Source organism: Primulina huaijiensis, chromosome 1 (genome assembly GCF_012295235.1).
Source record: "Primulina huaijiensis isolate GDHJ02 chromosome 1, ASM1229523v2, whole genome shotgun sequence".
In the NCBI taxonomy this organism is placed as follows: domain Eukaryota; kingdom Viridiplantae; phylum Streptophyta; class Magnoliopsida; order Lamiales; family Gesneriaceae; genus Primulina; species Primulina huaijiensis.
In genome coordinates, this window is record NC_133306.1 from 17,577,764 (window position 1) to 17,595,837 (window position 18,074).

Genomic DNA, 18,074 nt, shown 5'->3' on the forward strand with positions numbered 1-18,074 from the left:
CCCTATCCCACAGCGCTGTGGGTATGGCCTATCGCCATGACGATGCCCCAGCGCCCAAAAGACAAAGCCCTAGAGCTTTGGGTTATGTCCGGAACCTTAGAAAAGAACATTGATTTTCATTAACTTACAATGTCAAAATGCATTCATACACATACCATAACTTTTAAAACATCATTATGTCATAAAAATTAATCCAAAACAACTCGAACATAAATTAACACATATCAAACATATTTATTTTCAATATCAAATCTCATATGTCTAATCATGTATTCTCAAACGAAAACCAAATTTGAGCCCTTATTCAACTATTCAATAGACATCATAAAAACATCACATATTGTGCACCTAATCATGAAACAAATAAAAGTGACAAACCTTAAGGAAATCCTAAGCGATGAAAGGTTCTTAGATGGGTGTCATTTCATGCAATCATCTTGCCTCTCAGAACTATTTCATCGCTTGTCCATTATCAACATCATTCTCGCATGTACCATCTAAGCACGGTGAGTCTAAATACTCAACAAAATTATTCAAATATTAACAAGTGCATATAAAATATATTGTCAAGATCGAAGAAAGAGTTAAAGAAGGAGTGAATTAACTACTTACATTTTTTAAACTTGAGCGTACATCAACAATTGTTAGCTGTTAATTCATGTTTCTTGATCGGCTAGATGTAGCTAGATAACTGAAATTTTTTTTTCAAGTGTGGAAATCCGATTGGACTGGTAATATGATATACATTCAATTAAATAGTTTTTTAATGATGAAACAAGACATATATATAGAAACACACAGAAGGTAAACGACTGGAAATAAAGGACACAAGATATATGAAAGCTCGAAAACAATATCTTTGTACGTCTCTTCTTCTACAACTTAAGGAAGAAATCCATTAAAAGGCTTTGGTTATACAACTCCTTGTACAAACTCACTCCAATTAGAACTTATCCAATGCCTATGTTGAAACTCTTAGTATCTTATACACAATACAGATTCAAAATGTCAATTGAATCCTATGTTAAGATAGGAACAAAACACAACTCTGAACAAATGGCTTGAGCAACTTGAGTTGGTTGTGCAATACATATTGATCATTGATGATTAGATAAGACAGAAAAGCTTGCCTTAAGACATATTGATAATCTTGTTAAGGCATATTATAAAATATTCGTTAATGTTTTTCAATCTTGAATAATGCCTTTAAGTACACAAACTTCTTAAACGGCCAAATCTTGAACAAACAGATACTTGTCCTGATGGCCGACATATAAGCAAGTTGTATTTTCTCTTTTTCTTTCCTTCATAATATACCACTATAAATACAACTTGGCATGTATCCAAAAATTACATAAACAGATTCTGGAAGTTGTTTCATGAGATCGAAAAGAATGTGCTTGCCTTTGTCCCATTATGATACGTTTTTGAATAATTAGAGATGTCGGATAATGTGCCTAATTTGTTCACCGATCTTCTGATAAGTTGAGCTAGTATGCAACTGGATGTGCAAGTATACTAGCTAGAAATCAATATGCATTAGAACTTTATATAGAGTCTTGGAAGCAGCTTGATTAAGCAGATAGATATGCAGTCCAACTTTAGTATGGATATCTGATTATGCAGTCCAGCAAGATCTTGAAGATTAGGCTATTCGGATAGAATTCATGGTGTCCAACTAGAAACCTATGGATACATGGAAATGGTAGATGAAGCCTGCAACAACTTGATATTGTTTGTTATCATCAAAATGAAGATATTTTCAACCAAAAAATTTCTCTCTTTTTTATGATGGCAAAACTAAATTGCTAAACTCACTACAATATATCGAGACGTATGTCAACACTTAGCCATATTTCAGAAAAAAATAATATATTTCATTGAATGACATTGTTACAAAGATATATTATAGAAAGAATATAAATCATGTTACACTTAAATTTCCTATCTACAAATCCTATATTCTATATTATATAGAGCTTCCATTACTACTCATTTTCTACTATCTTCTTCCTTTCTTTTCTTTATCTCTTCCTCTTGTCTGCACTTATTCTCATCTAGCTTATTACGAACTTCTCCCGTTTTGGCATCACCATACTTCATGAAGTCCATGATTTCCTGTAGCTGGCTGCCCATAATTGATTGCATGTGATCTATCGGGGCATTAACTTGTTGCTGAACTCTTGTAAGTTGACCAGATAAGAATAACAACAAGCGGAGGTGTTTGGTAACTTAATTTGTCAAACTGGAGAGCACACATTGAGTCATTGTGTAATAGATAAGATAGATAGTTGAGAACTTGCACTACAACAAAAATGGCTTTTCGCAGTGCGCAAATACTCTTTCCGTGGCGCACATTGCACGCTGTGCAATTGCAAGCTGTTGAAAGTTCAAGATTATCCGCAGCGTGCATGCGCACGCTGTTAATACTATTATCAACGACATGCATATGTACGCTGTTAATACAACTATCCGCAGCGTGCAATGTACGCTGTTAATATTCAAAAAAATCTAAATATTAGCGACGGTTTTTGACACAACCGTCGCTAATTAGCGACGGTTAAAAACCAAAGACGCCGTCGCTAAATTAGCGACAGTTTATAATCCGTCGCTAAGTTAACGACGATGTTTAAAATTAGCGAGCGACAGTTAAAAACCAAAGACGCCGTCGCTAAATTAGCGACAGTTTATAATCCGTCGCTAAGTTAACGACGATGTTTAAAATTAGCGACGATTTTTAAACCGTCGCTACATTTAGTGACTGTTTACATTGTAAACCGTCGCTACATTTAGTGACGGTTTACATTGTAAACTGTCGCTATATTTTGCGTAAAAATAAAAATAAAATTAATTTTATAATTTAATAAATTTTAGAAAAAATTACAATACAACTATGATATCTTAACAAACACTTAAAAAATTAATCAAAAATTGAAAAAAAAATGTTCCTAAACCGGAATTAAAAACGCATAAGAGAGAAAAGTTGTAAGTGTTGTGAAGTGGTGTGAGAAAAGTGGAACGGAAATCGGATATTTATAGACAATTTGCGACTATTAGCGACAGTTTTGCGTTAAACCGTCGCCATTAGCGACGGTTTAAATATAATTGTCGCTGATTTACGACTATTAGCGACAGTTTAATAGAAACATTCGCTATAAGCGACGGTGATTTATTAAACCGTAGCCGATTTTAAATCGGCGACGGTGATTTATTAAACCGTCGTCTATTTTAAATCGGCGACGGTTTATTGTATACCGTCTCTAAATATAGCGACGGCTTATAAAACCGTCGCAATTTAAATTAGCGACGGTCTTACCAAAACCGTCGCTAATTTAAAAATTCACGTATTTTCAACAGCGTGCTTTTAATGCACGCCGTGAATGCATAGAATATTAACAGCGCACATTATTGCACGCTGCGGATAGTATATAATATTACTTTCCGCAGCGTGCTTTTTATGCACGCCGTTAATGTATATGTTATTAACGGCGCACATTAAAAGCACGCTGCGGAAAATATATAATATTTACAGCACACATAAATGCACGCTGCGGATATTACTTTCCGCAGCGTGCTTTTACTACACGCCGTTATTTCTGTCAAGTGCAACAATATTAACAGCGCACATATTGATGCACGTCGTTAAAAGTACTACTCGCAGCGTGCTTTTAATGCACGCTGTTGATGATGTGCTGCGGAAAGCCACTTTTCTTGTAGTGTTGAAGCCTAAAATACTCAAAAAAGAAGTGTGGGCAAAGTGCATGGCTTCAAAATTTCCCATATGTTTAAACAGACTCAATCTGAGATAGAAGAGGCTTGAAAGGTGAGTCATTAGTAATTTCCTCATCATTCCCAAGTAGGAAGCCATCATTGCTTTTAACATTCTCAGATTGACTAGCAAGAATGATTTGCAGAGGGTTTGGGTCTAGCTGGTCATCTTGTCAAGTCCCGAAATCGAGATGTGCCATCGGTGTTGTTTAACTATTTAAAATCGTATACAACAAGGCACGTAGTACATCAAATAGCCAAAAGCCAGTCTATTACATAAATCAATAATCGTATTTACAATGCGATTAAGACGAAATGCGAAAGCGTAAAACACGATAATATAGCTACAAGACAAAATAACAAGACTGATATTGAATTGGATTGGTTTCATCACCATCCCCAAAAATATTCGTGTTCTTTATCTTCGATTTGTTCCTCGTTCTTATGTGGGATGATAATGTAAGAGGTGAATATTTGGGGAAATATTCAGTAAATGGGGGTCGATCGTGTATAACAAATATCAAGGTTATAATTATACGAATACATTATCATAATTTCAATAATAAACATGTTGAATCGAATACGAACAAAATACAAACATAGCACTGAAAATCATCTCATTTCATGATTTACTGATCAGTCCCCTATATGTTACTCCTCTAAAGGGTGAGGCCAAATGAACGATTATTATATCCAACCGCATCAGGACCTAAACAAAACATATATCAAATATCGGAATCTCTTTGGAATTTCTAATTCGAATCATTACAGTGCATTTCAAATATTATAACTATTATCAAATAACAAAATTTTTCAAGGATTCTTATAACAAATAGAAACGAATATATCATGCCGATTAAATTTTCAAAGACATACGTAAATTATTATTTTATTTTAAAAAAGTTACTAAGCCCACTTAAAAGAATTATAAGTGTGTTTTTGATGAACAATGTTTACATAGAATTTAAACACTTATAGTTCTTTTAAGTGTGTTTTTGATATATATATTAAATATAAATTTGAATAATGTTTATATAGAATTTAAACACGTATAGTTCTTTTAAGTGTGTTTTTGATAAATATAAATATAAATTTGTACACTTAAAATGAATTATAAGTGTGCAAATTTAATAGAAATGATATAAAAATAAAAAACCCTCTTACTTTTCTCTTCTTTGGATTAAAATGTGAGGAACTTGCGGGAGGAATTCCGTTCGAACTCGTACAAGACTTGGTTGCTGCAAATCCAAAGCACGTTGCTGGAATTTCGAATAAGTTAAAGGGCTTTCAGATAGTGTCAGCACTTGAGCAGCAACTTCAGCTCAAAATTTGGGACAGAATGTGGGTAGGATGGAGATAAACCGAGGCTCGAGAATAGAAGCTGGGGGGCTCGAAAATGGACATCTTTGTGCTTTGTTTTTGTGTGGTTTCCTTCAACTCTTGGAGGTATTTATAGGTTAGAAAAGGAAGAGATTACACACAGTTTTCAGCCATGTTTATGGCCTCTTCAATGGCCTTAAATACCATTAAAAAAATGTTAATGGTTGACCATGTGCTGTTCAAATTCAGCTTTGAAAAGGCACTTGACAATTACGAGATTCATGGCTTGAATGAGATTTCAATTCTTGGTTGAATCTGCATGTTTTAAATTTTCAAATTTCATGGTTTGACATGACAAGTCTTTCATGGCTTTGCATAGGTGACTTCGGTCTTCACACATCTGCAGCAAGAATTCTCAAGGGAGGTTCTCCACCAAAGAACGAGATGAGGGGGTTGATTTTCTCATCCATATCATTAATATCCTCCCTATCTGAATTCGTGGGAGGTTGAGAGACTAAGGCTTGGGTAGCTTCTAGCTGCAGCTCAACAATTTCTTTAACATTTTCTTCCTCAGTCATATCAGAATCCTTAGGTACTAGAGGAGAATCTATCTTGGAAGTTGTTGGATAAATGAAGAATTAAATGAAGAATGAATAGTGGTCAATGAAAAAAAAGAAGTGAGAGTTGTCTCACATTGGAAAATTAGGCAAGCTTGGTCTCCCTTATAAGCTCCAAGTTGAGCTAAGAGTTTGGTTTTAGAAGGGAGAAGACGCTGATAGGCTGTGTCTCGGTGAAACACATTGGCCGGTGGCGCTTCGTGGTGCGGTGCGGTGCGGTGCGGTGCGGTGCGGTCTTTGAATAATATTAATTTATTTGGAAAATATATTTTGTTAACAGAAGCACCCGCGCTGGTGCACGCCAAAGCGCTAGAGCGCGCAGATGCATCCAGCCAGAAGTTCTCGCGCTGGTGCGCGACAATATGTGCGCCCCAGCGCGCCTGCTGCCTTTCGGAGCACATGCACAAAACCAGGCGCACTGGTGCGCTCCCGGAATATCGCCCCAGCGCGCCTCCCACTGTCCTTTTGCACACGAAACAGTGTGTGCGTCCCTTCTCCAAGGTTGTGTCTACCCAGCCTACTGTTTGCACCAAACAATGTGTCCCTTCACTACTCGCAGAGAGTTGGGACTCTTCTACGCATTCGGTCCAAAAAGTTGTGACTTTTCTACGCATCCGGTCCGAAAAGCATGTCTCTTCTACGCATCCGATGATCATTTATAAATAATCCCTCTCTTCAATTTTCGAAAAAACTCTTGCCATTTTAGCTGCACTTCTTCTTGCCATCTTGCTGCATAATACTTCACTTCGTTTTTGAAAGTTGTTGCGTAATTTTGTTCGCTGCTTTCGAGAGTTTGTAGTGTTACAATCTCTTGACTTGAAGTCGTTGTATCTTAGGGACGATTGCCTGCAAACGTATAGCACTTCATACGGGCAATTTCGTCTTGCGGAGAAATGAACATCCTTGCCTCGACTTGCTACTTATGTACTTGTCTAGAACGAAAGAAAGATCAACGACAGAAGTGTCAATAAATTCAAACTCGGACTAGGACTTGACTACATCATCAACAGAAGTAAGAGGCATTTCAGGCAACGGTCCCATCAGGTTCTTGGAAATAGACGACGGTTGAGAATAAGGAGCAGGGGTAGATGAATCATCCTCATAATGTGGAGGAGTAGAACCCTGATCAGAATATACAAAAATTTGTTCAAAGGAAGGAATATTTACCTCGGGATGGTTATCCTAGCTACTAGCCCGAGTTGTTGCACCAGCCAGATTCTCTTTAGACGACCGATTATTATCTTGATCATTTGGGAGCTCGACTGCATTCAAATTTTCAATAGCATAGTTGATTGGCTACTGGCTAGAGTGTCTTTGATAGGAACTTCGACCTCACGCATTTTATGTTCACCAGCTTGATCAACGGCTCGAGTAGAAAGGGCTCTTCTTTAGCTTGATTGACTTCTTCCTCAATCGGTAGTTCATATCTTGGCTTTCTAATTTCACCATCATGTAGATGGACATGACACCCATATCCATCCGTTGACTCACATCTAAATCATCTCAAGCTTGTGGGTTGAGGGTCAAAATTCTCTCTTTTGTTTTTTGATAATTTACCTCAACATGCTATCACGAAGCTACAACCCACAATAAACTCTCTCCATTGTAAAGCCCTTAGAGATTAAGTAAATTTTAGCCCAGTTCAAAATGTCTTGTTCAAGCTCGGCCATTGCCTTTAGTTTCTTCTCCTTCCGGATGAGCTTGAAATGGACCAATGTCCGGTAGTCTACTCATTTGTCAAACAATCTCATTTGAACAATCTCGTCTGCCTGTTGAACAACTACGTCTATGGCACAACTTGAGCATTTGAAGCTTTGGTAGACACTTCTACCATCTTGTCCTTACCCTTGTCCTTAAAGTCGGTCTACCACTTATGGGGACTGCTCCTATGGGAGCCGGTCGGAGGGGGCTCAGTGACGTGCCTGACCATCTTCTCTCCTTTTTAACATTGGGCTTCTTAGCCTTTTCTACCTTCATGTTCTCGTCGACTGACTTATTCGAAGCAACAAAGATTTGTGTCAAAGGAACTGTCTCCCTTACATCGTCAGAATCCGTCTGGGAGCCGGAAGATAGCACAATCAATAACATTAATAAAAATGAATAATCATACCCTTCCGACTAAAAAAAGAAGAAGTTACTACATAGTTTATGTACAAATTTAATTCAAAATGTCTTATTGGGTCGTTTATTTTCTTTGGGCCCAAAGACAGTCATTCAACGTGTACATTTTAGCCCAATGGACTTTAGGTTTCCGAGGATGCCCTCATTCTGAATAGCGAAGGATCATATTGTGCCTCCGCTTCCAGATTGAAACCATTCGACGATGGTATGAATTCCTCCGAATTTCTGTTAGAAAGTGTTCAATTTTCGCTCCTCTGTTTTATATTTTTCATTTTCGTTGTTTTGATAGACATTCAAGAGAAGGAACGGAGGGCGCAACAAGCATGGCCGGGGTCATGTCAATTTCATTCGCTGCTCCAACTGCGGAAAATGCTGCCCTAAGGTTTATCTTACTTTGCGTCGGATAATTTTTCTATTTATTGTACTCTCTTACCTATAAAGAAATGGCAGTTTCTGTCTTGCTAATTTTCTTTCTTGTTTTTGATGTTTTGCTCCTTTAGGCACAGATGTGGCTGGCGTTGGTTTAAATGGTTTGTTTGAAATCGATTTGAGCTTGGTTTAGAAATTCTGAGAAAAGAAGGATAATTTATTGAGATTTTTTTTCAATATCTTAGAAGAAAACATTATGTTGGCTATGATGATCAGTTGAAGTGTTGAAATTTTCATGACTTTGCTAGCCTTGGGTGGAAATTTATGAAATAAAAAAAAAATATTTGGGTATTGCCAGTTTTTACTCAAAGAATTGCCTGAATTCTGTTTTAGAAGCTGAAGCTTTTTTTGTCTATTTATATTTCCATGTGGCTATGATTCCAATCTGATTATCATTAGGCCAAGCTTGACATATTTTCTCGTGCTAGGTATTAAATGTTGGTTTCTGTATATGTTTCATAGGTGTTAATTTATAGAAATATCAATAGAAATTTGAGAAAACAATAGTGAAATTGCGCGAATTTTTGTTATATGCTTTATTTTAGCAAAATTTTGGGATTTTAATCAAATTTAAAACAATTGCTTTGTGGTGTTTTTACTTTGATATTATTATTTTAATTAGGACAAGGCAATCAAGAGGTTTCTAGTGAGAAACATAGTTGAGCAAGCTGCTGTGAGGGATGTCCAGGAGGCATGTGCCTTTGACAGTAAGTTTTATCCGGTGTTATTAATTATTCATCTTCAGTTGGTCCCGTATTCATTCCTTGTTCGCATTTTATTTGGGAAAACTTAATATGTTATATATCACATGCTTCTGTATTCTCTATAGTGTACACACTTCCTAAGCTGTACGTGAAGATGCAGTATTGTGTTTCATGTGCCATTCACTCCAAAGTGGTGAGGGTCCGATCTCGTACTGATAGGAGGAATCGAGAGCCACCTCAGCGATTCAGACGACCAAGGGTTCGCACTCTACTTTTAGTGATTTAATTTAATGATACTCTTTTATGTTAAAATGCTGCTTTTTTCTTTGTCCATAATTGTGTCAGTGTACTGCTATTTTCATGTATATGATCTTGTGTCATATATCAGTTTCCATATGTTGGGCTAAAACTATTGGGATTGATAAACTATTTTCTTAATTGTGTTTTCACTCTCTTGTGCTCTCTGGCACACATTCACGCTTTTCTTAATAACTAATTGTACCAAATGTCAAAATCCAATTTGTTTCTGCATGCCACCTTTTCTCCCAATAATTAATAAACGGTGATTCTTGGGTAACTCCTTTTTTAAATGAAAGGGGATTGCAAAGAGAAGCATATAACCTTGGGAAAAAAGCTAATCCCGAAATATAGTCCTAAGTCCTAAGCCCCTGTGAAACCCATAGAGATTCCTGTCATTCTTCAAATTGCAATACTCATTTATATGTTAACTAAAATCTGGCGTTTTTGTCCTGTTTTTACCAGACCATTAACTGGAGTAAAGTAGTTTATCTTGTTCATAAAACTTTGTGAACTTGCCTTGTTTTGTGAATATGAACTAAAGTCATCTTTGAAAATTTTGGAGTAAAGTGGTTATCTTGTTCATGTAGCATTGTGTACTTGCCTTGTTTTGTGGTATATGAACTCATTTTTTGCTTACTCTGGTAATTTTTCGAAAATTGTTGAATTTACATTAATTTTTGTTCCATATTACAGGATGATATGCCAAAGCCGGGTCAAGCGGCACGCCCTGGTGGAGCACCTGCTGCTGCTGCTCGTGCTTGATTCCTTCTACTTTACCATGTTGCTACTAGACTTCACTTTGCAGTCAAATTGTGATTCCTTTGTTTCCTGGTTTTGACTGTTAATTCTTAAATGGTGTTGTTTCAGAATCGGAACTATTGACTTAATGCAAAATAGATTTCCTGAAGGCAGTAAAATGAGTTTTTCCATTTGTTGCGTTATCATTTGAAGTAATTTGCATATTTTTCTGGATTTATTTGATTAATGGGATGAATTCAATTTCGGTTTTGGAACATACACCACTAAATAAATTTTGATACCTCATTCTCACCGTCATCAGATTGATGATCATCAACGTTTCTGAAATCAGTAAATTTTATGATGCGCCAATAGTATCAGATTTCTGGGTATGAAAAATGATTTTGTCTTCCAGTGGTTATTATTAAGGTTGCCTGTGTATCGAAGTCACACAAATATATAAATAAAAATTTTGTTTTTTACCGATAGATCAACTAAAGCCGTTAAGCCTAACACGAAGCAAGTCATATATGGTACATTCTTCTTGGTGATTACTTATTTTATTTTTTAACTTCGGTCAACTATTTTTTTTAAGAAAACGACATCTTCAAGTATATGTCATTTTCTTAAAAAAAGAGTTGACCGAGATTATTTAACAAATTTCCCATGACTGACTACTTGTGATTGGATAGGACGAATCCGGGTAGGATGGTCTACACACTCTCAAACAAGAAATGTTAGTGCGCGGAAATGTTTCTAGCGTGACCACTCAGACGCTCAAGTCAGTCAAATATTCATGCAAAGGAAAAAATGCTTCAAGAAAATGAGTATTAAGAGGGTTTGTGAGAACGAAAATGAACTCTTTTTCTATCTTTACAGGAGGTATGTATAGGATACAAAGGTCGATGACCATCCCGAGATATTCAAGTATTGGCCACAATGCAATATATCGTGTTTCAAGGTAGCTGCATGCCATGAGTGAAAAATAGTGGTTTGAGAGGAGTAGACAGTTATATCGTGTTTCAGGGTAGCTGAATGCCATGAGTGAAAATAGTGGTTTGAGGGGATTAGACTATTTGCTCTACCGAAGCTATTTCTAGGTCGGTCTCTTCTTGGTCTTCCGATACCAGCTCTGGGCTGGCCTCAAATCGGCCTCTCTTCCCTCGCTCGAATCCAATGATGACCCAAAACCTTTCCGGGACATTAATTATAATAATTATTAAGTTAAAACAATATAAAAATGTTATCTGCCCGCACATTGAAGATTAAAAAAACAAATGCCATGTTCTTATTGAGATGAGTCTCTAATTAAAGTACAAATCAATTAGATAAATACCAACAGATTTGGACTCAGGTGTTCCAATAAAGAAGAATTGCATTTAAAAATTGAATTGAAAGAGAGAGCCTCATTTACGTAGTGGAAGATAATTAGGAGAGGAGGAAAACTCATGCAGCGGGTAAATGAGATGTAGTTAATTTGTTTTTTAACCTATCGAGTCCAATAACCAAATGAAATATAGTGTATTTGTGAGTAGTGTAATCATGATACACCAATACAGTATTAAAAGGGTACATGACTTAATTAAATACTATGTATGCGTCTTTGAAAATAAATGAGTTTGTTTGTTCAAATTTTTTGTGGGATCGTCTCATTGATCATTTTCTGAGATATACTATTGATCTCATCCAAAAATATTTTTTATATATATAAAATATCACTTTTTATAATAATTATGATAATCCATAAAATCGTCTCAGAATGTACCTGTTGTGCCTAAAAATATTTCAGAAACCCATAAGAAAAAGCCCAACAGATGAAGGCCCAGGTGAGTTGCAGTTGGCTCAGGAAAAGCACAATGCGGCCAGTTAAAGCTATTACCTAGTATGGAAGATCGTGGAAGGGAGCTAAAACTAACATGCAGAATGTGACAAAAAGGAGGAAGGAAGATCGAAGGAAGATGAACACAAAAATCTACAGTAAAGCTCTGCAGAATTCTCTCAATTTTATGTTTGTTTATTTCAATTTCCAGCAGTCAAGTATTTGAATTTCTTATATATTCTTTCAACTTTCTTGTAAAAACGTTGATCAAGTTCATAATAACATAATTAGATTTGATATTGTTAATGGATTTCTCCTCTAATTTCATCATATTTTTCATTTTATGTTTTCGTTTTTAAGTCATTTCGAACGAGTTAGAACTTACGACCAATTCGAGATCTACAGCGTTTGATTAAAGGAGTTGGATCATTTCACATTTGGCACGATCACGTGCCTGACATGTCTCGCAATTTTCGTGAGAAACAATACCTATTTTTTTTTTATATTAATCTTTATCTCTGCAAATTATGTTGCAACTGAAAAAAGGTAAGACATATTGCAATTTTCTCTCTTCCCCTTTTATTTATTTTTTTGGAAAAAGCGGAATGCTTACTTTCAACTTTGGATAACTTGCATTAATTGAAATAAACTCCCCACAAACCCCAAATTTCCCTTGTAACCGAAATGTGAAAGCCTTTCTCAAACGCCATGGATTAAAGCGAAAAACCCTTCAAAATTCTTCTTTTTATTTCCTTTTTTGGATTGTTTTCCTGCGAAGAATATTATTGATGGGTGAACTTGGGGTGGTGAGTAAAGACGGCGTTGTCTTCAAGGAGGAAGAGCGCTTGGTTTGGAGTTTGGGGACTCCTCCTCCTCCACCTGATCCGGCTTCGTTTAGTGAGGATTGTTTATCTGCGGCAGAGGAAGCGGCGGCGGAAGTGGTGAATTACATTCATCCCACTTTAGACTCCGACGAAAACCGAAGAGACGTCATTGATCATCTTCAGAGACTCGTCAAGACTCAACTTAATTGTGAGGTGGAATCTTTTTCTCCCTGACTTGTTTTTCGAGTTTTTAGCGGATTAACTTTATGCTGGACAAGCTTTATTCTATATGGTTCTCCACTTGTGCATGTGCCACATTTCTACACTTCCTTGTGAAATTCTTCTTGAATTTTCGGGATTAAATTTGGCGATTACTTCCTTTAGGGTAGAGGAGAAGTGAAATCGCTTCTATGAGTTGAAATTTAAATCTGTTTGATAAAAGCCAGAATACCAACTCCAAATTTGTGAATAGATTGATTTATTCATTGGATAGCTCTTGTGTTAATTCTTGCTAAGTCATCCGGGATATGATTTATTTATTCATGGGATAGCTCTAATTAGTTTACATCTTTTTTTAATTTCGTAACATAGTGATTTCTATAATTACATAAACTGTCACACTCATTTGTTGTTCCATTTGTAATTTGGTGTTCAAACACCACAGGTTTTTCCTTATGGATCTGTGCCACTCAAGACATATCTACCTGATGGAGATATTGATTTAACTGTCCTTAAAGGTCCTAATGTTGAAGAATCGTTGGCTCACGATGTTTTTACTATTTTAAAGAAGGAAGAGCACAAAGAAGATACTGACTACCAAGTTATGGATACTCAATTTATTGACGCTGAGGTAGTCCACATGTAAATACTTTATTAATTTGGTTTGCTGAATGACTTTGTGTACTCACTGGATATTTATGATCACTTTGTGTAGCGTTTAAGTGTGTTTGTTCTTCTGAATGCAGGTTAAACTTGTGAAATGTCTTGTACGGAACATAGTGATAGATATATCTTTCAATCAGCTAGGTGGACTTTCTACTCTTTGTTTCCTAGAGCAGGTAGTAACAAACACCTTTTTGGAGAAACTGGCTGCTCTGCTTTTTTTTTTTTTGTTCATCCGACAGTTTGTGCATATTTAATTTATCTGATGATAACTTCGATTGGTGTTAATACATGGATTTTTTAATTTTTAAAATTTCACCCCAAACTTGGTTTGCTGATGTATCATGGTCTTCTTTCTCAACGCAGGTCGATCGTCTGGTTGGAAAAAATCATCTATTTAAACGTAGCATAATCCTCATTAAAGCCTGGTGTTTTTACGAGAGCCGTATCCTTGGTGCAATGCATGGTTTAGTTTCTACATATGCTCTGGAAACACTTATTCTGTACATATTTCATATTTTCCATTCCTCCTTAGATGGACCTTTAATGGTAACTTCTCGTGACTCACAATCGTAACCCCTGACAATTATGGACAAGTGCATCCTTTAGTCAATTATTTGTACTCTTGTACTCAGGCACTCTACAGATTTCTGGATTACTATAGTCAATTTGATTGGGATAACTATTGTATCTGTTTGAAAGGGCCAGTTCGTAAATCATCCCTGCCTAATATAGTGGGTAAGCTGTGTCCTTTGGTTACATGTTTGTGATTTGAATTTAATGCCCTGTGTCCTGTGTTTAATGTTCTCATTCTCCTTTAATTTCTCTCATTATCTTTCTCATTTTTACTCTCCCTTTTGGATGCTAGTCTCTCTGTTTTTGTCTCTGCAGTGAAGTTGCCAAAGAGTGGATGGAATGACCTATTACTTGGTGAAGAATTCATGGAGAACTGCGTGGAAATGTTTTCAGTTCCACATAGGGGGTCTGAAACAAACCAAAAGGCATTTCAAACAAAACACCTCAATATCATCGATCCACTAAAGGAAAATAACAACCTTGGGCGTAGTGTACACAGAGGTAATGAAAATTTTAATTTGCTGCCTTTTTGTGTAGATTACTTTCAGGCTTAATGACATCTGAAATTCTAGGTTGAGATACAACCTACTGTATCATGCCAGAATTTTTTCCCCCAGCCTTTTGATTGATTTGGCTCCACATTCAGCATTCTCAAGTCATGTCAGATTTTGTGATTTTGTGCTTTTTCAAGATAAAGATTTGGAAAATAATGTTCACAAACAAAAAACAGTTGAATTTGGATTTGACATGGTATCTCTTTGGCAATGTTTATTTTTATTCTCCGAAAATGTTTTCCTACTCTGGGAATAACTTAAACATTAAGATAATATTTTATTTTTTAAAACTATAATTTTGTCCAATTTTCACATCTCCAATTTAATCGTTCTTTTCAAATAAACTTTTATTATCCCCAAAACTACTCTGTTAATGCATTTATATTCTTATTCAGTACTTTATACCTGATAACTTTAAAATATCCCATTCAGTGAAAAATTTATGTCGACATATAATTTCATGACTGATATGGAATATGTATGTTCAAAATATATCATTTAGAAAACCAAACATTCTATTACATTTTCCAGTACAACCTCCCAAACATAGTTCTAAAAATCATACCTCAGAAGATGCCGTAAATGAGACAAAACGTCGCATATTCACTGTGTTTGGTCCATCTGCATCTTCTCCTGCTCTCATAAATCAAATACTTACAGTTCAAATATATTTCACACGGTTCTTTTTACTTCTCATATCTGCAACTTCTTTTTTGTGGATGAACTAATGAATCCTAAGGTATGTTCTCCGCATGTTGCTACGGGAGTAAATGGTTCTTTTGATTGTGAAGATGTGGAATCGGTTTTTTTGTGTCAACTGAATGATTATGCTTATTTTAAGGTAATTTTCACCGTATCCGGAGTGCCTTCAGGTATGGGGCTCGCAAGCTAGGTAAAGTTCTGTTACAACCAAGAGATAAAGTCGCTGAAGAGATCAATAAATTTTTTGCCAATATTCTTGTAAGGCATGGAAATCTCTCCAGAAATTGCCTAGAACATTTCGCTCCAGAATTTGGTGATGAAGTGTCTTCGACTATAGCTTTGTCATCTGATGGTGAATTATTTTTTGAGGATGGCAAACTTCTAAAATCTTCTGTTAGTGATTTTGATGAAGATAGTGTTGGGTTTGAGGAGAAATATATTTTAAAGAATAACCTCGATAGATGTTTGGCAAGAGAAGTTCCTGCGGAGATGACATCACAAGTCTTAAGATCACCTGCCAAAAATGAAAGCTTTGAGGCATGGAATTTTCGACTAAGTGACTTGGTAAATGCTCATGTGTTTGATGGCAATTCATGGTTGAAGAACAGGGAGAAATATGCTGAAATAAATAATATGTATCAATTGTGTGGGAACAATTTGGAGTCTCTTTGTATAAATGGTTCGGGTTCCTCCATTCACAAGCCAGGTATTTTGGAAAATCTATGTGACGATGTTAGAGAAGTGGGTTCAAGTGACATAGGAGGAGTATCAGAAACTATTGATTCTTTGGCTGACCTCTGTGGAGATTATGATAGTCATATCAGGAGTTTGCTTCATGGCCAACTTTGCCATGGGTTTGCTTCATCTGCATCTATGGTGTCCAATCCTCCATTAGCACCTTTTCTGATTCGAAGCAAAAAGCGACTTGATATTGTTCACCAGTCAATGCCTCTCAGGAGAACCTTCTCTCAAACAACTACCAGTTCTGAAGGGAAAGCCAATGTAAGGCACTTACTCTCCGAACTTGAAAGTATATTTTTCACTAGTCTTAATTTCATGCTCACAGGTCAATTTTTTTTTTGTTTTGCTATATAATTTCGACATGATCTTAATTTCATTTTCCTTGTAGAAAGGTTTTTACAGGAAGAGATCGTCACAAAAGAGGGACATGAATAAGAAGCAGGACAATCAGAATCAGTTTCTGAATAATCACCGTAGTAACTGCTTATACCCAGCTGTCAGCAGGTCAAAATCTTTTGGAAGCGATTCACATGATGTTCTGCCTGCTATCAGATCTGAAGGTCAGCTGGAATCAGATGTAGAGTGTCTATCTCCTTGTTCTGTTATTGATGGGAAACAAACCAATTCTAACTCAAGTCCGTGTAGAATTGAATTTGGATCAATTGGTAATCTGGCGGAAGTATTGCTTTCACGCTTTTCTAATGTTAGTGGCTCGACTCCAAGCAGATCAGAGGAGATGCAGGGTTTGTTTACTATAAATAATCAAGAAAGGTATGGAAAATTCCCTTCACAATCTTCAGGTCACATGCATTTTCTAGCTCAAGGATTCTTTTCTACATCATCTCAAAGCATGGCGTATTTCGCTTTCAGGTTTGCCAGGCCGTCAATGTATCTTAAAGACGAAGATGACCGTTCTGAAAAAACGTGTTAGAAAGGATGGTTAAACTTGTACAAAAGAATGGATGGATATGACTTTGACGCTTTTACATCAAACATTTTGGTAGATATATTGTGCAAATTTTCGTTCTGTCACCGCAGAACCGAGACTGATGGCCTAATAGCATTTAGAAAATGTAATAGGGCGAAACTTTTTGAATGTCGGCCCTTGCTATCGAATACTAATACCTAGCAGCGAGTTGTTGATTGATGAATCAAGGCTTGTAGCATATACCATGTGTGCTTTCCGCTATCTTGTGCTGTTTATCAGTTAATCCTTTGAAAGCCAAACCTTTTTCGTCCATCGGTTTGTACGTAATATGAATATATTGGTAATAAAATTTGTGCAATCAGTAGCATCATGAACTTTTTTGGTGATTTTAAGAGGTCTGTTGTCCAAGACATTCATGGGCCTGTTACGTACGCTGGATAGAGTGATTAGTTTGTCTCATTGTTGGAGAAACCATAATAGTCCTAGAACCCGTGATAATTCATTGTTTTCCCGATTGTACGCATCACTCTCGACCCCGTGATTAATTTTCACATTTCAAAGCATTGTTGATAGTGCTCGTAATTTACTGTTGTACCCTTCTCCATAAAATAAACCTTACAAATTCAGAAAGGGTTGTAGTATCGTTTTCTTGTACTCAAGACACAACAGAAGTATAAAAAATTTCAAATAAATTTTATTTTGACAATCAAAATATCTTGGACGTCGTATGAATTAATAGTTCATGTATATGATGTTTAGATTGTTTATCTTTTTATTCTAAACGTTGTTTCCAACTATCCCGGATTTTAAGCGGTAATAACTCTTCTTGTATATCTTTACGAACAATTAATTGGATCGTCCTTCCTTCTTCATCGTCTAATCCAGTCCATGATCAAAGACATACTCGTTTTTTAGATTGCACGAGTAATCCAAACAAATTTTGTATTGAGACAAGGTCGCCGGAAGATTGCGGAGGTGCGGCGACTTGGCAGTGGCCCACGGTGGTTGCTGTGGTTGTGGGAGAAGAAGGGACCGATTTTTTCCTTTTTGT

At 36.3% G+C, this 18,074-nt stretch overlaps 2 protein-coding genes across 5 annotated transcripts; both read left to right on the plus strand.

Annotated features, from left to right (window-relative positions):
• Positions 1-7,888: 7,888 nt before the first annotated feature.
• Positions 7,889-10,188, plus strand: LOC140982115 (small ribosomal subunit protein eS26z-like). The gene is made up of 5 exons (XM_073448534.1): positions 7,889-8,031; positions 8,116-8,208; positions 8,878-8,962; positions 9,085-9,218; positions 9,953-10,188. The coding sequence occupies exons 1-5, from the start codon at positions 8,029-8,031 to the stop codon at positions 10,019-10,021; spliced, it is 384 nt and encodes a 127-aa protein (XP_073304635.1). The 5' UTR covers positions 7,889-8,028; the 3' UTR covers positions 10,022-10,188.
• Positions 10,189-12,434: 2,246 nt separating this feature from the next.
• On the plus strand, positions 12,435-17,353 carry LOC140982120 (uncharacterized). Of its 4 annotated transcripts, none has more exons than XM_073448542.1 (9): positions 12,436-12,853; positions 13,305-13,490; positions 13,606-13,698; positions 13,889-14,071; positions 14,158-14,260; positions 14,414-14,599; positions 15,494-16,356; positions 16,484-16,838; positions 16,966-17,353. In XM_073448542.1, exons 1-9 carry the CDS (start codon positions 12,605-12,607, stop codon positions 17,037-17,039), a joined length of 2,292 nt encoding a protein of 763 aa, XP_073304643.1. In that variant the 5' UTR covers positions 12,436-12,604; the 3' UTR covers positions 17,040-17,353. The 4 variants fall into 4 exon arrangements, with proteins under 4 accessions (XP_073304653.1, XP_073304643.1, XP_073304640.1 ...); XM_073448539.1 differs by having other exon boundaries at positions 16,484-16,866; positions 16,966-17,352; XM_073448552.1 differs by lacking the exon at positions 16,966-17,353 and having other exon boundaries at positions 12,435-12,853; positions 16,488-16,823.
• The last annotated feature ends 721 nt before the right edge of the window (positions 17,354-18,074 follow it).